General features: G+C 36.7%; 2 protein-coding genes across 3 annotated transcripts in view; both read right to left on the reverse strand.

Moving 5' to 3' along the window:
• LOC129245936 (BTB/POZ domain-containing protein Tiwaz) overlaps positions 1 to 22948 on the reverse strand; it is a 142983-nt gene that overhangs the window by 15434 nt on the left and 104601 nt on the right. The window lies entirely within an intron of this gene.
• LOC129246341 (40S ribosomal protein S12-like) lies at positions 4958 to 14350 on the reverse strand. Its single transcript, XM_054885070.1, has 2 exons — positions 13966 to 14350; positions 4958 to 5007 (listed from the first exon to the last, which is right to left on the reverse strand). Exons 1-2 carry the CDS (start codon positions 14348 to 14350, stop codon positions 4958 to 4960), a joined length of 435 nt encoding a protein of 144 aa, XP_054741045.1.

The following is a 22948-nucleotide window of genomic DNA, read 5'->3' on the forward strand; positions in this document are numbered from 1 at the left end:
AAGTTTATGTTCGTTGTTAGGGTGACATTTCACACTAAAATGTTCTTTAGCTATTTTTTATTTGTTCTACTCACTTGTGAGTTACAGGGTGTTAAAAATAGAAGTCACCAAAGAGAAAATTTGGTACATTTTACAGATTTTCTTTGATAAAGGCGAAAACGCGACCTGGCTGAAATTGTGAATTTTGTTTATGGTGCCGATACTGTAACATCTAATTACGTGCAATTTTGGTTTTGTCGATTCCGTTCAAATATAATATTCAGGCATAATAATAGTCGATAAAATCACAGAAATAGTCGAAGTTGACCGGCATGTTAGTAGTCGTAGCATCTTCTTCTTCTTGATTGGCGCGACAACCGCTTAGGCGATTTTGACCGAGTTTGATAAAGCGTATCAGTCGTTTTTTTCTTGTATTAATCAGCGCCAGTTGGAAACACCAAATGAAGCCAAGTCCTTCTCCACCTGATCTTTCCAACGTAGAGGTCGCCTTCCTCTTCCTCTGCTACTGCCAGCTGGTACCGCATCGAATACTTTCATAGCCGGAGCGTTTGTATCCATTCGGGCGACATGACCCAGCCAACGTAGCCGCTGGATTTTTATTCGGTGCGTTATGTCTAAGTCGTCGTGAAGCTCCTACAGCTCATTGTTCCATCGTCTGCGATATTCGCCGTGCAAAGGTCCAAAAATCTTCCGCAGAATCTTTCTCTGAAACACTCCAAGCGTCGTTTCATCGGATGTTGTCATCGTCCACGCTTCTGCGCCATACGTAAGGACAGGCATGATGAGAGTCTTGTAGAGTGTTAGTTTTTTTTGGTCGAGAGAGAACTTTACTACTCAATTGCCTACTTAGTCCAAAGTAGAACTTATTGGCAAGAGAAATTCTACGTTGGATTTCAAGGCTGGTATTGTTATCGCTGTTAATGATGGTTCCTAGATAAACGAAGTCTTTTACAACCTCGAAATCATAACTGCCAAAAGTGACTTGGGTGCCGATACGCGGCACTGTTGTTTGATGACAGGAGGTACTTCGTTTTGTCCTCGTCCACCGCCAGACCTATTCGCTTTGTTTCGTAGCATCGCCCAGCAGCTAAAGATCGACCATAAAACAACTTTAATCTATTTGCGCAAAAACTTTAATATTCTATACCTTTAAAAATGCAACTTTTCCGACTTTATGCACCAAGTGTGCCATGTCTTTTCCCATAATACAATTTATTGTTGTAATCAAGGGTTTTTTTCACACTAGTGACACATTTGCAAAACGCAGCGGTCACTTTGGTAGCCACATTTGAAATTACTTGTACAATATTTTGGTGGGGTGCCTAATACTTTTAGCCAAGACTGTATATAGTAATAGATATCGCCATGAATTTTATGTATAGCACTATTTTTTGACCAGCTTGTGCCCATTTTTGCATACTTCTAAACATGTTTTTTTTGGGATACGTCACTACTGATGGCGACCGCCGTAGCCGAATGGGTTGTTGCGTGATTACTATTCGGAATTCACAGAGAGATCGTTGGTTCGAATCTCGGTGAAACCAAAATTAATAAAAACATTTTTCTAATAGCGATCGCCCCTTGGCAGGCAATGGCAAACCTCCGAGTGTATTTCTGCCATTAAAAAGCTTCTCATAAAAATATCTGCCGTTCGGAGTCGGCTTGAAACTGTAGGCCCCTCCATTTGTGGAACAACATCAAGACGCACACCACAAATAGGAGGAGGAGCTCGGCCAAACACCCAAAAAGGGTGTACGCGCCAATTATGTATATATATATATCTATACTAATATTATAAAGAGGAAAACTTTGTTTGTTTGTTTGTTTGTTTGTTTGTTTGTTTGTTTGTTTGTTTGTTTGTTTGTTTGTTTGTAACGAATAGGCTCAAAAACTACTGGACCGATTTTAAAAATTCTTTCACCATTCGAAAACTACATTATCCACGAGTAACATGGATTACATTTTATTTTGGAAAAAAATAGGGTTCCGTAAGATATTTGGATTTTTCGGACACAAACTGAAAAAAATCTTATATCTATACTAATATTATAAAGAGGAAAACTTTGTTTGTTTGTTTGTTTGTAACGAATAGGCTCAAAAACTACAGGACCGATTTTAAAAATTCTTTCACCATTCGAAAACTACATTATCCACGAGTAACATGGATTACATTTTATTTTGGAAAAAAATAGGGTTCCGTAAGATATTTGGATTTTTCGGACACAAACTGAAAAAAATCTTATATATAAAATAAAGCCAACTTTTTGTGTGTGTTCGCTAACCGGCCGTGTCTGCACCAAATTAAACCAAACTTACACACATTGTTAAGAAGATATTGAAGATGGTTTCCGTATAGTTTGGATACCTATTGGTGGATAGGGCTCGAGATATAGGTCAAAACGTGGACCCGGGTAACCTTCGGATGTGTATGTACAATATGGGTATCAAATTGAAGCTGTTGGTGAATGCTTTAGCACAGAGTATTTTTCATGCCGCTCCGTGACTAGGGTCTCGAGATAGAGACCGGAACGTGGAGCCTAGAATGTGTTTGTACAATATGGGTATCAAATTGAAGCTGTTGGTGAATGCCTTAGTACAGAGTATTTTTCATGCCGGTACGTGACTGGGGTCTCGAGATATAGGTCAAAACGTGGACCCGGGTAACCTTTGGTTGTGTATGTACAATATGGGTATCAAATGAAAGCTGTTGATAAGTGCTTTAATACGGGGTAATTTTCATACCTATTGATGACTAGGGTCTGGAAATATATGCCAAAACGTGGACCCGCCGTGTCTTTGAACCGAATTAAACCAAACTTACACATATTGTTAAGGAGGTATTGAAGATGGTTTCCGTATAATTTGGATACCTATTGGTAGATAGGGTCTCGAGATATAGGTCAAAACGTGGACCCGGGTAACCTTCGGATGTGTATGTACAATATGGGTATCAAATGGAAGCTGTTGGTGAATGCTTTAGTTCAGAGTATTTCCATCCGCTCCGTGACTAGGGTCTCGAGATAGAGACCAAAACGTGCACCCTAGAATGTGTTTGTACAATATGGATATCAAATGAAAGCTGTTGATAAGTGCTTTAATACCGGGTAATTTTCATACCTATCGATGACTAGGGTGTCGAAATATATGCCAAAACGTGGACCCGCTGTGTCTTCGCGCCGAATTAAACCAAACTTACACACATTGTTAAGTAGGTATTGAAGATGATTTCCGTATAGTTTGAATACCTATTGGTAGATAGGGTCTCGAGATATAGGTCAAAACGTGGACCCGGGTAACCTTCGGACATGTATGTACAATATGGGTATCAAATGGAAGCTGTTGGTGAATGCTTTAGTTCAGAGTATTTTTCATGCCGCTCCGTGACTAGGGTCTCGAGATAGAGACCAAAACGTGTCTTTGCACCGAATTAAACCAAACTTATGCACATTGTTAAGTAAGTATTGAAAATGGGTTTCGTAAAGTTTGGTTGTAATTCGGAGCAGTGGCAACGGGTACAGCGTCCTTTTGAGCCAGCCATAATGTCGCTTACGTTTTTAGCGCTTGGGGCGGAACTGAACTGTCAAATTGACAGTGTGAGTTACAATGTGTCAATATTTCTTTCTGATTTGGATGCCATAAGGAAAAAACGTAAGTGCAACATGTAAAAATTGTTTGTGAATTTTTTTGGAGTGGATTTTGGAACAGTGAATAATTTCTTACGAAATTTGAGAATTTAATGGGAAATCCGAATGTTCAAATGAAATTACGTTTTCGTGGAAAAAAAAAATTTTTCGTTTTTTTTGTTTTTTGAAAAATATAAAAGGATAATGGTTAAAAAAGCTCCAATGCTTAATAAAAAATATAAATTGAAACGAAAAATTCATGGATGATCAGGAAAAAAAGACGATTGTTTATTCATATGCGTTGATTTGAAATTTAAAAACAAATCTTCTTTTTTCCTGATTTTCAATTTATATTTTATATTTACTCAAAAACAAATAGAAAAACAAAAAATATTGTTTATGCCAAAGCGCTTGAATAAAGAATAAAGAAATAAATAATATGAAAACCATATATTTTCTGTTCTAAACCATATCTATTCTATTTTAGTGTGCCCAGCGAAGGGGGCCGGGTTTGCTAGTATTATGATAAGAAGCAAATAAACGTGTGGCGCTCATATTGTCATAAATTGAGACGCAATGGAATAGTTTTAATTACGCATTAGTCATCTCGACTTGTGACAAAAATGCTTAATTTTGTCGACCAGTGTTATTGTATGAAATATAGTACAATATGTCGCGTAACGGTTTTCCCAATTTTTATACATTAATTTGAGCTTGCACACTTGAAGACATTACTTCCGCTTAACAGGAAATGCCCCATTTGTACTTCGATAAAAATACTGAAGTCTTTGGCAAAGCAGCAGATTGCACTTTTACGTAATGTGTGAGTGTATGTGTGTGCGTAGGAGAAGTTCTCAAATGTAAAAATGATTAATTTCAAGAATTTAAATATAAAATTCAAAAAGCCAAACATGCCATGTAACTATATTTACAAACGTCTATATTTATTTTGCTATTACAAATATATACGCACTAAGGCATACCAGCGTATGCATACATGTAATTATGCGTGTGTGACGTACAGAAGTATGGATGTATTTGTATACCCTGTAATAAATCGGACTATGCCAGGACTACACTTTTTCCAATATGAGCATAGTAAGAAATGGGCAAAGGTACCTGAAAAAGCATGAAGTGTGCTTCAGAACGAGTAAATTGTTGTTCAGAGAGCGTAAAATGTACTTCAATAGCTTTGAAATACGTGTATATGGTACTCAAGAATATTTTAATGTAGTAAAAAAAAACACAAATTTATATCAGATTTTTTAAAGCACGGACGCCACTGTCCCCGATATCGCTGTCTAAACTCTTACCTCTTTGGATGCCTGGCAAACTTAAGGTGCTGGTCCAATGCAAGCTGAATTTGCTTGCTTGGCTTCGACAACTGTCAAAAATGAATAGAACAATACTAAAATATATGAAATGAGCACAAATGACAGCTTTGCTTGAAGCGCTTGAAGTACGACGAAGTTTCAAATGGCTCAATGTTCTATTGAAGAGCCCTTTTGGCATTAGGGATTGAACACCCCTGTTCTTAATTTAGTTTGATTTAGTTTAGCCAAGGCGAATCTATTAAAGGTGGTGTTGTTAAATCAGCTGAGTTGCTTTTTTTCTTTCGCTGTGTCAGCTCAGAATGGAAAAAGGCGAATTCATTATTTGTTTTCTACTTTTTCAATACTTTGCTTTGACAATCAAACGTACAGAACATTGTTGTTGGTCTAGTGATATCACCTTTTATGAATGCGCTTTGGGTTTAGCTTCATTTTTTGAATTTTACGCAGACTAGAGAGATAATTTTTTTTTACATTTGCTTTTCATTCTTGAAGTATTTCTTGTCTCATGCAAGCTTGCGCAAAGCTGAAAGTGGCAATGTTTTTGTCGATCTACTATAAATATACATAATTCCCGCACCCACAACTTACGTCGTTGGCGAGATTGGCGTCTTATCTTAAATAGTTTTACTAATAAAATAAAAATTCGCCATCTTTTTTTACAGCTTCTAGTCAAAAATGTATTATTTGTTATTGAATATGGTTAACATCTCTGTTTCCTTTTTCCTTTTACGAATTTTCTGATTGTTATGACAGCGCCCCTTTATCCATACAAGTTTTCAAAGCCAAGCAAAACTAGTACAGCAAGCAAAGTCAGCTTGCATTGGCCCAGCACCTGTAGAATCTACAGTAATCCAAAAAAAATTCATCGTTTATTAGAGCGACGAAGTGGTTTCACTTTAGAGCGGCAACTATGGCCTCCAGGCCAACAGGTCTTCTCTACACCTTTATAGATATTAGAAACCACAGAAACCTAATCTTACGCAAGCATTTTAGATATTTTTAACAATTGACGTCATTACCGAAGCCTTTCGGCTGGAAGAAAGCGCGGGCTTCAGCAGGACTTCGCACCTGAACTCAAGGCAACCACAATTTCGTTACAATAAAGACGCTCTATTAAGCATCGCTGGCCGCGACCGCCGTAGTCGAATGTGTTGATTCGTGACTGCTATTCGGGAGTGCGCAGGTTCAAATCTCCGTACATTAAAGAGCAAAATTATAGATAACGTTTTTTTTAATAAAAAATAGAATTAGGTGAAAGACTTTTCGGCACCAAAGGTTTTAAAAAAAATTTGAAAATCGTCCTTGAAGTTTTTACTAATAATTTTTTTCAACATTAATATTTTTGAAACTATTCGTCCGGTTTCGATAGAATTTTAAAATGTTAAGATGCAAATAAGGGAGATTATAAAATACTTTTTTTAACGATTTCAAAATTTGTATAAAAAAGTTTAGGAAATTGTTTAGGAAATACTTTTTTAAACAATTTCAAAATTTGTATACAAATTTTAAGAATTTAGTTTTTAATGGACTATGAATAAGTTCGTGCGGTTTTTTTTCGAAATTTGAAACTTTATTGACGTAAAATGGTTACAAATTTAATATTCAAAGTATTGTCCATCGCTTACTACTACTTTTTCCCATCTTTCTGGCAATTCACGGATTCCCTTTGTGAAAAATTCGGTCGGTTTTGCCGCAATCCACGAATCGATCCATTTTTTGACTTCATCGTAATTACGGAAGTGCTGGTCAGCCAGGCCATGTTGCATCGATCGGAAGAGATAGTAATCGGATGGCGCAAGGTCTGGACTATACGGCGGGTGGGGTAGGACATCCCATTTGAGCGTTTCTAAGTATGTTTTGACCACTTGTGCAACATGTGGCCGAGCATTGTCATGTTGCAAAATAACTTTGTCGTGTCTATCGGCGTATTGCGGCCGTTTTTCTCGCAGTGCTCGGCTCAAACGCATCAATTGTCGTCGGTAGACATCCCCCGTAATCGTTTCATTCGGTTTCAGTAGCTCATAATACACAACACCCAGCTGGTCCCACCAGATACACAGCATAACCTTCAGGCCATGAATATTCTGCGCCGACGTCGATGTTGAAGCATGGCCAGGGTATCCATACGTTGCCCGACGTTTTGGATTGTCGTAATGGACCCACTTTTCATCGCCAGTCACAATTCGATGCAAAAAACCCTTTCTTTTGTGCCGTTGAAGCAGTTGTTCGCATGCCATAAAACGGCGTTCAACGTCTCTTGGCTTCAATTCATACGGCACCCAATGGCCTACCTTTCGGATCATTCCCATGGCTTTTAAACGCTTGGAAATGGTTGATTGATCAACTCCCAAAGTTTTTGCAACCTCTTCTTGCGTTTGAGCCGGATCTTGATCGAGCAATTCCTCCAATTCGGTATCCATGAACTTTGGCGGCGCACCCTCGCGTTCTTCGTCTTCCAAGCCAAAATCACCACTTTTAAAGCGTGCAAACTACTTCTGGCACGTTCGCTCAGCTAGAGCATGCTCACCATAAACTTCCACCAAGATACGATGACTTTCGGCTGCTTTTTTCTTCATATTAAAATAATGAAGAAGAATTCCCCGCAAAAACACATTATTTGGCACGAAATTCGACATTTTCAAGTGTGGTAAAAATATTGTTGTTTACGCTTCAAATAAAAAACTTATACTGACGTTTGTGCCTTACGACAGTAGCTCTCCAATGAATGTTTGGAAATGTGGATCGATGGAATAATATCAAGTTACGCCATCTGTTGTAAAACCGCACGAACTTATTCATAATCCTATTATTCAATTTTCAATTATCTCGGAGCGAAATTTGAATTTTCTCTATACCATCACGAACTCCTCTGCACGTCCGATAGATTTCTCTATCCGCAAACTGGAGCTTGAGGGTCGTGCTAGTGCAATCTTTCCAAGTAGACAAGATTGGAACGAGGGGGAAATCTGCACCGAACCTGGAGTCAGAGCAAGGGTTCTCTCTAAGTCAGTCAATTTATCTACAATATTTCCTAAAAATTGCCAAATACTTCTAGTGTTTTTCAGGCAGAAGTCTTTGCGATCCTGCCGGCATGTAAAATGCTAAGGGAATGTGGGAGCAAGGGAGATATTAACAATTTCTCCGATAGTCAAGCCGCGATGAAGGCTCTGACGATGCCATTGTGCATATTCAAACTAGTCAACTCCTGTAAGGTGGAGATCAAATCTCTTGGGTGTGCAGGTAACAATATCTCTGATCTGGTTCCAGGACATGGGAAGAAAGAGGAAAGTAAATTGCTGATAAGCTTGCAAGGAATGGGACTGAATTGGTCTCAGAAACCTCTTACCCGGCCATCGGCATCCCTCTTACTGTTATTTAAGGGTTGATTGCACAACTTGTTTCTCAGGAAAGCCCAGAAAAGATAAAGCTTCATTTCTTCATGTGCTATTTCGAAAAACCTTGGCCCCAGTACAATAGACACAGGATTCAGAAAGTCCTGGGAACTCCACGCCATTCAATTTCCAAACTCGTAGTTGTGTTTACCAGTCATTGGGTGGTCGGCACACTTGCGGAAAAATTGGGGTTTAATATTTAATCCCCCAGGCAGAAGCTGTGGAGACATTTTACAGAAAGAGTCTGTGTAACACTTTCTCTGTAAATGTCCGGGTTTGGCAGCCAGACGATTAAGGCCACTGGGTGCTCCTTTCTCTATAGCCTGGGGCAGTGCGCAAACCTAAATCCCATCATTCTTCCCCATTAGATCAGCGGTGCCAGACTGGTACTTCTACCATCACGAATTTCCTTAAAATTTCACCTTCAGATATTTAATGTTTCATTAAAATGTGCAGAGGTACAGACATTTACGAAATTACAGAAAATTGTGATGAGCAATTTTTACCTACGGATAAACTGATTTTCCATTAAAAATGTAATTTCTTCGGCATCTTACCGCTATATAGCCCCAAAATTTAATTTAAAGTTTTTTTGATGGACGTATGGATCTGCAGTGTGTGTGGAAAGGAATGCGGCAAATGTTCACCGTTTAAGATTGAGTAATTCTTTAAGTGAAAAAGAGTTTTGTGACTTAGTTCTTGTGCCAAATTGACAACAAGTGTACCAGTAGAAAACTAGTACATTTCCACACAGGATATGCATAAATGCATACGTGTCTGTAAGAGCGAAGGTATACACGTATATGTGTATGTGTAATATGTATGCAGCTATAAATTTGTGCAATATTACTAATATATATGATTGTTTTTACGGTTTCATTGCTAATATATGAATGCATGTACGTATGTAGTTAGCGCTACTAAATATGAACACTAGCTACTATGTACGCGTGTATGGCTATGTCGCTACTGTGTGCCTGTGGTTGTGCTGCTTGTTGGCCAAAAATTTCATTAAATCTTTCCCATTGTTGAGTTATGTATCTTACATGGGCGCGCCTGCGGCTACTTGTCAAATTCGCAGGAGCATGCACACACACACTTATATACATACATTCATACATATGCAGTGCATGTACTAACTATGAGCAAAAGTAAACTCCTCCGCTCAAGGAGAAATGAAATACTCGTCGACGCTATTGAATGACAATCAATACTATAAAATTATTATTTTCCGCTATGTATACGAGTGTATGTACCTGTTTTCACAACAATGGGAGCGCGACAAATTTAAAAGAGTGACTATGTGTTTTTTATAATTTTTTTTTTTATAAAAATACAGTTCATGCTACAAATAAAAACCGTATCACTCAAAGTTTAAAACTTTGAAAATTCAAAAGAATTCAAAAAAATTTCATCGAAATTTCGAACTCTTAGTCAGAATTTTTAGAAAAATTCCTAGTATGTAATTTTGCAGCCTATTGAATTTTGGGATAATAAACTGGCAAGTTTATTGCCGACGGTCTCTTTATAGGAAATACCTCAAGCATCCGTTACATGGCAGCAAATGCGTAGCACCGTCAACAAAAAAAAAAATAATAAAAAATCAACGCAGTTTTTATGTCACTTTAAATTTGTACAACTTTTTAACAAAGGTCTACAAAACTGCATACCCAGAATCTGGAAAAAGTCCGAATAAAAAAATTGAAATTTTGATGAACATTTGTTGTTGCTTTATAGCCCATTGAATTTCGCTATAAAAAACTGACAATATATTTACTACTTGCGGCGGTTTTGTGCATTTTCTTCTTATAGAAAAAATTTAGAGTATTAGTTATATGGAAGAAAATAAGTAGCAAAAAAAAAAAACAAAAAAAATCACAAACCAACGCGATTTTTAAGCCACTTCAAACTTTTTTAATTTTTTCACAAATTTCAATGGGCTATGAAACTGCATACCAAGAATTTTTCTAAAAATTACAAAAAAATATATTTTTTATATTTAGACAAAGTTTTAAACTCCGACTGAGATGTTTATATGATACGAGTATGAATTATATTTTAATACAAAAAATTAAAAAATCAAATAAAAGCTAAATAAATAGTAAACACTTTGCAATACATATTTCACACTGCTATTATTGTGAACAGAGCTGTATGGGTAGTACAATTTTTAAATGCAACTTTGGCGCTGACTTATTGTAAGTTGCACTAAGTAACTTGCATTAAAACATAAAGTCACTCATTCCTTATTTGATACAGATACGATTTTTTTAAGCGTTCTATATTTCATAATATTTTGCGATAATGGAAAAATTTAGTATGAAGATATTTTATTTATTTTGTTTTATTTCATTTCTCAACATGAAATACAAAAAGTGTCCACTCATTTCATTGCAATGCAAAAAAAAAAAAAATATACAGAGAACTCACACCGCAACTTAAATGATGCAAGTTAAAAAAGAGCAACTATTTACTTTTAATTTTTGAGAATATTTTTTGGTACTTTGTTGGGTCTTCCTTATTATCAATTATAGTTTGAAGTCTAAGAGACATGAAGTCAACTAAATTTTTTGTGTATTATGGACTAATTTGGACACTCTTCTCTTCTGGACACTATTCAATTATCGCCTGTTTAAAATCAGATTTGTTATGGATGTTATATTTTCTTATATTTGTCTTCAAAACCGACCACGAATTTTCGATTACGTTCAAATCCGGTGATTGTGAAGGAGTTTCTACAATGTGGGGACATTTATATATTAGCCATGTTTGTATTATTTGTGACTGTGCTTAGGGTCGTTAGCTTGATAAAAGCGAAACTCATTATTTTCTAGCGCTTTAAACCAAATTTTCTTGCAGAAGTTTTAAATAAACATATTTGTTCATTGTTTTTTCGATGAAGGTCAAATTGCCAACTTCATCCAATGACATGCATTCCCAAACCATAACATTGTCACCGCCGTGTTTCACAGTAGTTCGCAAATTTCGGGGTTTGAAATCCGTATTGGCCTCGCGCCACTTAAACTCTCGCGAAAAGACTGCACAACTATCTATCATAGGTATGCTAACAGGTCATAATCTATTGGCTGCACATGCGTACAAGATAGGGATTGCTAACACGGATTAATGCAGGAAATGCAGAGAGGATGTTGAGGAAACTTCAGAACACCTTCTGTGCGTTTGTCCGACATTATTAAAAACGAGGTTAAAATGCCTGGGAGCCACACTGTTTGAGAGTCTGGAGGGCGTCTCAAAAGCGGATCTCCCAGTTCTGCTTAGATTCGCCAAAAGCGTTGACTTTCTACCTGATGTCTACTTTCAGTATTCAGAGAGGTCGCTTTCCATCTGGTATCGTTAGAGACCAAAAGGTCTATGCGCGGCTTAATGCCAACCAGGCTAAACTAACCTAACCTTACCTCGTCAGCAAAAAGTACGGCCACCATGCCTGGGGTCTTATTTAGGGCTTCTTGCACTTACGGAAAGTTTATTACGGGTTATTCTGCCATTTAAATGTGCATTCCTTAATACTCTTCGAACAGTTTCTGGAAGGTGAGTCTTACCTAAATCTTTTTTGGTCACATAAGTTAAAAACTTTGAAGCGCTTGTTGCTGGATTTTTCTTCCCTTGGCGGTTTAACCACTGACACTCTTTTTCTGTGAAAGCTTTATTTCGAACCAGCACCATCTGGTCATTACAGTCCAGGGTGGACCATTACTTCCTCTACAATACGCATCTATTATTCTCGACAGCCCGGTCTCGCGCTTTGAGACATTTTCATCTTTCGTATATCGTCTTGCAACCATCGTCCCTTGGCCGGTCTCTCTTTCTTGTTCCTTCAGGATTTGCTTCAAATACTTTTTTGGCCGTTCTTTCGCTGCTCATTCTTAAAACGTGTAAACGTGTAAAACGTAATCTTTGGGACTTTATTAACCGCGTTACATTTCCTCCCGCGATTAAAACACTGAGCTCGGAGCCTGTCGTCCCTTATTTACCACCGATTTTTATGCATAACGTGTCCAATAATGAGTTGAACTACTGACGAACTCAAATGTATAACTGCAGCTATTTTACGATACGACATTCCTTTTTTGAAATGCCTTAAAACTAACTCACGCTATTCTATCGAAGTATGCGATCCCATGGTTAAGAAAAACAAGCGTACATAAAATTTAATATTGCTTTATATCTAACTCACTCTAAAAACTGTCGCATACTAAAAATAAAATTTCGTTTGTTGAAATTTGCGCCGGTACTAGCGCTACCTTTAACTGTGTCATTTAAGCTGCGGCGTGAATTCCCTGTATATATAAATTTTTTTTTTTTGCATTCTAATGCACTGCGTGAACACTTGTTTATAAATAAATATTTAATAATATAAATAAATATATAAAATAAATAAATAATGAATGTTTAAATAAAACAAAATAAATAAAATATCTGCTCCATTTTTCCATTTTCCTAAAATATTATGAAATATAGAAAAATCGTATCTGCATCAAATAAGGTGTGAGTGACTGTACATACAAATTATTCTTCAATACTCATTTAGTATTTTTTTTTCATTTTCGACTACTTTCTATCAGTGTATGTAATTTTTAATTCTTATAAAGGAATTTTACATGGAAATATCGCATATATTTATTTACAAATAATTAATGAAAGATAAATTCCAAGTAAAGAGAGAGTTTTTCGCCACAAACAGGCAATCTATTGCAAACTATTTACACTCAATGCGCCCAAAATAGTTTTTGTCTACAAACAAATTTCGATTTTGTGCATTTTTAATTAAATTAAAATGTTGGAGGCAAATTTTTAGACTTAAATGCTTTTGTTTTTGTCATTGCTATTGGTTGCACATGCTAAAAAATTTATATATTATTTTATTATTTAGAATGTATGAATACAGGCTTATGAGTAGACATACATATTTATATACAATCCTCTGTACGAAAAGTATCCTGAAAAGATCATCAGATGCGTTGGCTTGTTCCCTCAATATCTTTTCGAATAATCTAAAATTTTTTCACAATTTTATATTAAACGAAAATCGAAAATAGGTCGCTTTCAGGAGACAATTTTAAATTGATGACATGAGCTTATGAATACGACTTGCAAGTCTCGCACTTGGAATTTAGAAATTTAGAAGCCTTGCCATTACGCATGCGAGATAATTCCATTAAAATCACTTCCGAGTTTAGCTTTACAGTAGTCCATTCTGTCAACCAAACATTTTCAGTACATTTTCGCAAATGAATTAATTATTAATTAAAATTTCATTTAATTTAAAAAAATGTTTTCAAGTTACTTTTTCAAAAACTCTGAATTTACTCCTTCCTCTAGTACTCAATCAAATGCTGTCTTTTCTAAAGTTAAGGATCCTTCAATCCTTGCTGCTTGTTTTTGATGGGATTTGCGGTCCTGTTAATTGTCCCGAAGTTCTTGATCAGATTGGTTCAAAGTTCCTCATAAAACTTTACGCGTTTACCATCCATTTAATGTCAAAACAGTGAAATCAAACTGCTGTAACTTTCCCCCTATTAATGAGGGCTCTTACTAAATTAAATAGATATCTAAAGAATTTTTGAAAGACAGAAGCTGACAGAAGCTGTTTCAAACATCTAAAGTATAGTCTCGTCCCCGAAATCCTTATAACCACAACAGTACATCCGCTAACTTTTCGTGGTTTGCCTTCTTTGCCGACCTTGCAAAACCCAGACCATTCACCAAATTTCATGTGTGAATCACTACCGATAAGTGGAATTTGATGCTCCTGGCAGAGCGCTATTACAAGTTTCTTGTACAAGTCGACATCTATTGATTCGGCGAGGATGCATAGAACGCCTTTACGTTTGTCCAAAGCTTTGCACGCTAGGTGGATGCCATGAACCAAACCATCAGCGATCAGAGACTTGAACAACACCTCCTGTTGGGCGGTAGTTATGTCCGTTTTGTCAGCAATTACTGGAGCGGCGGAGGGCACATCAACAGCAACGTCGGCCATTTTTAACTAAATCAGTCGTCTCCACACTTTTTAACAACCGAAAAGAAAGGTCTCTGGATGGTTTGTGTAATATTTATGCTGAACGGCGCCCTAGAAAAAATAGTGTAATGGAGTCAAATCGCAGCTTCTAGATGGCCAATTGATTTTCGAAAACATTGCGCAAACAAATTGTAGGATAGGCTGTGTGGCCTTGTTGGACCCAAATGACAGATGTATTCCAATGGTTAATGATCGGCGTCTATTTGCCACTGTTTCAGTAACAATTATACATATTTCAGGAGCGATAGGGTGTAGCTCACGGTCACAATCCACTCGACGCCATCTTACATTTAGCTGAAGGGAGCAGCTGGAGCACAAAATCAGCCGCTTGCTACAAGTCAGACGCTACATTTCGGCACTTTACGCTTCCGGCCGGCGCTCTAGCAAATAATAATAATATTGATCGACATTCGGATAAAAATTTTGCACGTAAATACAACAACAACGATAGATGATATAGATTTGATTTATGCTCATTTATTTATCGCCTTTCGTTTGGCAGCACTGCCATTTCTAATTATTACCACCGACAAGTGAATGGGTACAAAAATGTGAACTTATATGAAGTATAGACATAACGAGCTTTTTGAGGAGGTGGCCGCCATTAGAAATAACTTTTTCGACCATTTGATATTTCATGCCAGTGGGAATTGGATGCACAACTGAGCTGGATAAACTAAGGAAACAGCAGTTGAATTTGACGATATCAAAGGCTTCTTTGCGGAAGCTAGTTTAGTTTCCATTTTTCTAGTCTTGGCCGTTCTTTTGCTAATTTGCAATTATGAATGGTTTATTAGTTAATTAGGAGAAGTCGCAGGCTAATTATTCATGCTAAAAAATTTTATGTGACCTTCTTTCATGCATAGGAGATGTGCGACCTGTATTCACAAACTTTGAAATCCTTATGGAAATGGAACAATTTTCACCACGCTACCCGTACTCTCATTCATTAATAATTTCACTTTAAAATTTTCTTGATTACTGGCTCCTAGCCATTATTCTTATCTTATCAAAAATGTATGTGAAAAGGGACATATTTTTACTTGAAGTCTCCATTTAATTTTTTTTACTTCTGCAAATGCTTCTAACATGCAAGTTTTAAACTACGAAAATTTAACGCCGAAAATGTTAGCTGGTACCGCAAAGTCGCTGGAGTATCTATAATTTTTGAACATAACTCAGGAGCTACTTAATTTGTATCCATTTTTTGTTTTTTTTTTATTCATTGATGAATTATACATTTAGATGGCATTCTCAATTGAAAATAAACAAACTATATAAAAAACATCATATTGTCTATTATATCGCTCCTAGTCGTAACATAGGGCGGAAAAAAATGCTCTCCAACGATTTCTGTCAGCCGCTATGTGTCTGATTTGGTTCCAGGTGGTGGTTGAAGAACACTCGTGGGAGATTCTGTGCTTCCAAGTTTGACGTGGACGACCTCTGCGTCGACTACTTTCCGGATTCCATTAAAAAGCCATTTTGGAAAAATTTCTTCAATGTTTTCAACGTCTTCTCTACGGAGAGTACATATGTCAAATCCGATTCTACGCGTGCAATCTTTTCTAGTTGGCCAAGTTTTGCAGTGACGTCAGCTAATGTGTGAGTGATAAAACAGATGTCGTCAGCATAATTTAAGTCGCTAAGTTTCTGGTTTAGGCTTCTTTGCAGTCCTTCTGGAACTTCTGAATTTGTGAGTTTTAAGACGCCATCAAGAACTGTTATAAACAAAAGCGGCGATAAGAGGCAGCCCTGAAGAACGCCATTGTTTATGGTCAATTTGCCGCTGAGTTTTCCTTTGAAGCGTACACTTAGCATTGCATTACTATACAAGGCTTTGATAATATCGATAATTTTATCAAGAACGTACACAGCTTTGCAACGAACTCTATATAGCGTCCCGAGAGATGGTGTCAAATGCACGCTCAAAGTCAACGATTGTAATTCGATTGCTTTTTTGCTAAAATTATTTTACATGGCTTTCTGAGGTGCTACTCCGCCTCTAGTGGCTACAATGAGGCAACCTCAACTGATTGGTCTAATATTAAAATTACGATCGAAACTTCAGACCGAAAGGATTCACATTGGCCGAGTGTGACAGTGATTGACAGTAATTCTAGCTTGACTTGTGAAATAATTTGAAAAAGTCCTATCCAATTATCGAAGTATAGAAAATATTTTGTGCAGTCGTATATTTATTTATATGCAATACCTTATGCCCTAAGCATGTAACGGGTGTTTCATATCGGTTTTTATATACCAATACCAACTTGTCTGTACCAATAAGTTTTCCGGCAGGGTCTCCCTTGCAAATGTTTTAGCACATTTATTAAAAAATTTTCTTATATAATGGAAATTAAGAGAAAATACGCACATGAATAACTTCATAAATGCACTAAATGCAACTTTTATAGTATGTAGGTATACATAAGTACATCTGCATCATGCTGACATTTTCTAAGGAGAAGTTAAATAAATGCATAAAACGAGGGTAGCATAGAACTAAAATGTAAATTAAATTATTAAGGCAGAAAAAATAGCATATTTTAATAGAATTAGTAAAATGCATTGTGAATTTTTGAATCATTTCATTACTAAGAAATCGAAGCAGCTTTTCCTAAGGCAACAACATTCAGTTGCAAAATTGAATGCTATTTATTGAATTATATAAAGTTTACTGTGCATTTATGCAAGCATAGGAAAGAAAGTTAAGCTAAAAAAATAACACTATAGATACGCCGAAAATATTTATTCAAATAGAAAAATAGTTTTATTTGGAAACAATGTTAAAGCGGATTAAAAGCTAAAGCGGCATAAACAGTTCTAACCCGCTCTAGGAAGAATAAAACAAGAAGATTTTTTCGAGGCATGCGAAAATGAATGTGCTCTAGTAAAGTAAAGGCGAGTAAACTGTCCCATTTATAGTATCGAAAACAAAGCAGAATGAAAGTATACTTCTTCTATCATACTTTGTAACGATTTTAAATTTAGTGGTGCGCTTCTTCCATTAAATGAAGGATTCGCATCAATGAAGTTCAAAGATCTGAGTGCAAAGCGCAGAAATTTCTTTTGAATGCGTTCACGTCTATTGGCCTCCAAATGAAGAGGCATATTCCAGCTTGTATTTTACGAGTGGAGTAAATAGTGACTGCAAAGTGTAAGGATCCGTACAATCGGAAGCAAAACGCCGAATGATGGCAATTGTAGAATACGATTTGGCGATGACAAAATTCAAATGACTAAGAAACTGAAAGATTACTCTCAAATCAGTGATTTCATTAAGAGTATTTAGACACGAGTTCTTTCTAAAATATGAGGTAAATATTAAATGCTTTGACTTAGAAAATTGCACATAAGAGCATTACTTAATATTCAGTGGAAGTAGATTCCTATCGCACCATACCACAACGCTGAGGTCTGAATGAAGATTGTATGAGGCAGACAGGTTTAATAATTTTTAAGTCCTCAGAAAAATGGAATCATTAAGATATGTCATTAATAAAAATTACAAAGAATAAAAATTACAAAGAAGAATAAAATAGAATAATAGTTTACGAATTGTCACTTTCAGAAATGATCCTCGACCAAAAAGCGTTTTTTAGACTAATTTGAGGTCGCTGAAACCAAAAATGAATTTTATTTTTTTTTCAATGAACGGTTTCCGAGATATTCCCAAAACACCTGTTATTTGGGCAATAGTGCAGTTATTACCTGCAATCTCGAAAATAGTGCGCGCCATTTCTTTGAAGTGCATAAATTTCGAAAGGCAAACGTATAACCTACATGGCAATATATAATTCGTGTCAATGGAAGTCGTAGTTTTCGCAAAACAGCTGTTGAAAGTTAAAAAAAGGCATTTTTGACGTTTTTTACTAAATTATCAAAGTTTATTAACTTTTTTCTGGAACAAAAAATTTTTTTATATCGACATAAGATAGGTTTTCTGAAAGACAAGTTTGTCACCTACATTTTAAGCCTAAGTTTGTCTGAATCGACGAAAAATTGTAGAAGTTGTGACCCATAAAGTCAACACGTGTGATTTTGCAGCTTTTGACTTGGCTATGTTTGAAGTTTTGAAGTTTTTGGTTTCAACGACTACAAATTAGTTTAAAAAACGTTTTTTGGTCGAGGACCATTTTTGGTGTAAACTAGTGTAATGTATGCAATTAACATAAAGAGCGATGATTCGGTCTAGAAGCCTGCAGAACTGCAAAGTGTTTTGTGACAAGCCCGAACAGATAACTGTCGAACTTTCTTCTAAAACTTGGGAGAAAAGACGTGCGGTTGATGGTCGGTATTATTACGGCACACAATCCATGCGGTAAGCATATGACCACCATTGGAATCATTGAGAACCCGATTTGTCTGTCTTGCTTAGAGAATCACATTTTCCCTGTGGGTGTCCTGCCTTTACTAGAGCAAGGCGATAAATTTTATTTTCTGATATTATAAGAATTAGTGAAATTCATTCTCTCAAATTGGAGAATATTTTCAGATTTGCCAAAAAATCTAGAAAATTCTCGCGGGAGTAGCTATCTCTATCTCTGTCTTTATTCCATCCTATCTCTTTCTCTCTGTCACTTCTCTCCTTTCTTCCTTGAATATCAGCCCTTTCACTTTCCAGAGCTTCGAAAACTATGGGAAAAAATCTAAAAGAAGAGGAGGGATGTTGTTTGTGGAATCACCACACACGTAGTAACGATGTTTACCCTATGACGCGATGGCTTTTTTAACAACGTCAAAAAAAATTCTCTCGGTGCTTCTTGGCTCGCGTTTTTCAAATTTGAATTTCGAGTATCTCTGTATAATATGAAGATTTACTAAAGAATTGTATAATTGTTTATTGTTTTTAGTACAAACTGATACTTGGGCATAATTGTAAACAAAATTAATGGTTCGAAAAAAAAAGTTGAAACTAAATGTTTGAAATATTGTAACAATTAATTGTTTTTGATATTTTTGCAAGTTTCAGTATGATTTACATATAAAAATAATTACATGTAGTCGTGGCGCTTTGTTTCTTCCTGGAACCATAGGAAATAATAATAATAATAGCGTTTGCTATTGAATATTAATAAATTACTTTTAGTTTACTTTGTAGTGCCATTTTGCGGTTCTTTAAATAAAAATTACTAGATATCAAAACTAAGTTCCAAAAAATAATCAAAAAACTATGTGTGAAAAAAATAGCGTTCATAAATCTGTATTAAATAATAATATTCATGATAGCTTCTCAATAATTAAAGAAATCTTCTTTTGAAATTTCTCGAAATTGACTTTAGAGCTGTGCTAAAATGAATTTTTTTAGAGTTTTATAAAAATCCGATTTTTCTACGAAGGATGTGGAAAAAATATTACCTGCTCTAATGTACGTACTTAAATTGGATTAAAACTAACCCTGTTCTCAAAAAACCCCCAAAAAAATTATACATATCAAGCAAGACCATATAATTAATTTTGAATTTTTAATATATGTTGCTTTATATTTTCTTAAAATAAAGCGAAAAAATCCCGCAGTTCATTTAAATTCATTAATTTTTCACATGAACTGCCCCCAAAGCGTCGGCACTTTGGTTCGATTGCTTCAAGTCATACGCAATCTGACACTTCACCGTTTGAGCACCGAACGCGCCAGCTTTTGCTTGTCATGCATAATTTCATTTTTTCGCCGACTTGTTGTTGTGATAATTCGCGAACAAGCAAATGAACAGAGTAGAGAATACGAATATAATCATAATTTAATTTTCAGCGCTGCTATGTGACAGCATAAACAAAAGCAACACGAAGGCGTTTGTCAAATGACAATACCCAGCAACTATACGTACGTGAATACAATCACAATATTCGCCACCTGCACCACAACCACCACCAACGCCATTGCAACAGCTGCATCTGCATTGGCAAAACAAAATAAACGACGATGTCACCCCAACAACACAATTTGTCATCAATGCGTGTGTGCAAACAATAACGCAACAATATCAACAACAAATCGCCATTGCAAAGCAACTTGCCCTAGCCACACGCGTTTGGCGCGCGTAATTAATGCAACAGGAGTTGGCGGCGTCAGCGTTAGCATCAGCGTAGCGTCATTGCCGCCAACGTCATCGACACCGTTGAAGTCTCATTAAGCAATTAAAAGATAATTAACACATTTTTGCACCTTGGCTGCCAGTGTTGCCACATACTGGTTGGCGATGTTGTTGCTTTTTCACACGCATCGGTGTGCTGTATTGTGAGTTGCACAGGGCAGGTTTGCTTTGCTTGTCACAAGCGCTTACGCGGAAGGTGTCAAAACCACTAAAAAGGCAACAACGCTACTTGACTGCCAGCGACAACAACAATAACAGCAGCAGCACTAACAGTAACAGCAACATCAACATCAGTTGCGGCACGACATTCCAGTGTTTGTTATGTGCACATATGCACGCGTGCACGAGTCTGTTGGAGTTGGTGTGTATGCAAGTCGACTTGTTTTTGTTTTTGCTGCATATGTTGCTTGTCGCTCAGCACTAGCAATAGCAGGAAGGTAACAACAACAATAACAAACAGTTGCTCGGCTGATTGCAACAATCAAAAAGTCAATTTACACGCAACGCGAAACGGCAAGTTGCCACGTCTCGGCGTTGCAAATTGAGCGCGCAAAATTTACCAACAAAAGTGCGCCTAAGAGGACAACTAGTCCAAAGCGCACACATGCACAGATGCTGGCCAGTGTGCTTATTTATATAAATGTGCATTCGGCTATGCACGTAAGTATGTGTGCATGTGTGTGTGTATGAAAAGAGCCTTTAGGGAAGTGCAATGGTACCGAATTGGTGCGCTTTTAGTGAATTTTAGACCAGGTCTATTTGTAGTTAGCATTCTGGCCATTTTCATATAATTCGAAGAGGCAATAGCACCGCTGCATACCTCTTCAAAGAATTAGAAACTAAATCCTAAAATCGATACCCGGTATGCTCTGTGTCCTTTTGGATAGGCCCAAACCATTATTAAATTATTTGTATGAGAAGCCAAACTGGGATTTAGCTGGACTACAGCTGTTGCAGCAATAATAAAAATGACCCTAGAAGGTGCAATTTAGAGGGTTCTATCGTCGATTCTTTCAGGAGCGCTTCCAAATATCGTTTAACCTGCAAGTAGCAAACACACCGACGTATTATAAGCTTTCGATGCAGCCTACTCTTAAAAAAATGTTTGGTAATCACTTCAATTCACATTTTATAAATTTAATAATTTCCATTTCAATTAAATTCAAATATATTGTATAAGTGTCCCAAGATTACAAATTGGAGCAAAGGCCCGTAACAAGATTTCTTCATTCGTGTTTGTTGTGTGCCAAATCTTTCACTCCAGCTGAGGTTCATATAGCGAATTTCCAGTTCTAAAAGTGGTATCCAGGTATTTGCTGATCTACGTCTTCCACGGCTACAATAAGGGTTACAGTCAATCGTATTTCTTGTTAGGTCTCTGCTTTCTCTGCGCAGGATATGTCCAATTCAGTTCCATTTTCTTTTTCGTATCTCAAGGAGCACGGACGTTTGTTGAGTTTTGCTCTATAAGTCCGCGTTTGAGGTAATGTTCGGCCAGAATATTTTCAAGACTCTCAAAGACTTATGAAAACTTGCAGTGCGTTATATTCAGCTGTTGAGACAATCCAGGTTTCGCATCCATACAGCAGGCAGTGTTTCACATTTGAATTGAAGATTTTCAATTTCGTGCGTTTCGAAATAAGTGAAGTATTCCAAATTGGCCGCTGATGCGGTTTTTCATGGTATATGAATTAGAAAAAAAAATTTCATCTTTCAACTTGGCTAAAACTAGCAATTTACTGCATCAGGCGTATACCGTGCTTTAGGGTTGATTTATTCAGCTACTTTGACACCGTTAATCTCTGAAGCTTTTGTAGTATTTAGGCAGGTAGATGAACGTACCAGACTGGCACACCCCAAGTAGCACCAAAGCGCCGGTTTGATACATTATGAGACCTGCAACAGGCAGATATCTACAGCCAGCCAGAGCTGTTGATGTAATGGAGATGATTGGAGCACTGCCCAGGCTATCGAAGAAAGGAGCACCCTGTGACTTTAAACGTCTAGCTGCCAAACCCGGCCATTTACAGAGAAAGAGCTCAACAGTTCCGCAATGGGGGTCAAATGCTAAACCTAGCTTTTCCGCGTATGTGCCGATCGCCCAATGACCGATAAATATAGCTATGAGTTTGGAAATTGGAAAATGTGGTGTCCTCAGGACTTTCTGAGTCCTGCGTTTATTGGACTGGGCCAAAGGGCTTTTGAAATAAAACATGAAGAAATGAAGCTACATAAATAAGGAGCTCCATAATAATAAATAAGTTGTGCAATTCCCCTTTAACAACAGTCAGGGCGAAAGTCTATCTAGTACTGATCCAGAAATGTGTTTCACTAGTTTAAGTTTTTCCTGGTGGGAATATTTTCAGTATGTAGTAGGTACATGTGCATAATGCTGATGATGTAGATAAGTGCATGCTTGTTGTTGGTTTTAAAATTACATTATCAAACATTTTCCCTCAATTTT

Source organism: Anastrepha obliqua, chromosome 4, assembly GCF_027943255.1.
Source record: "Anastrepha obliqua isolate idAnaObli1 chromosome 4, idAnaObli1_1.0, whole genome shotgun sequence".
Classification (NCBI taxonomy): domain Eukaryota; kingdom Metazoa; phylum Arthropoda; class Insecta; order Diptera; family Tephritidae; genus Anastrepha; species Anastrepha obliqua.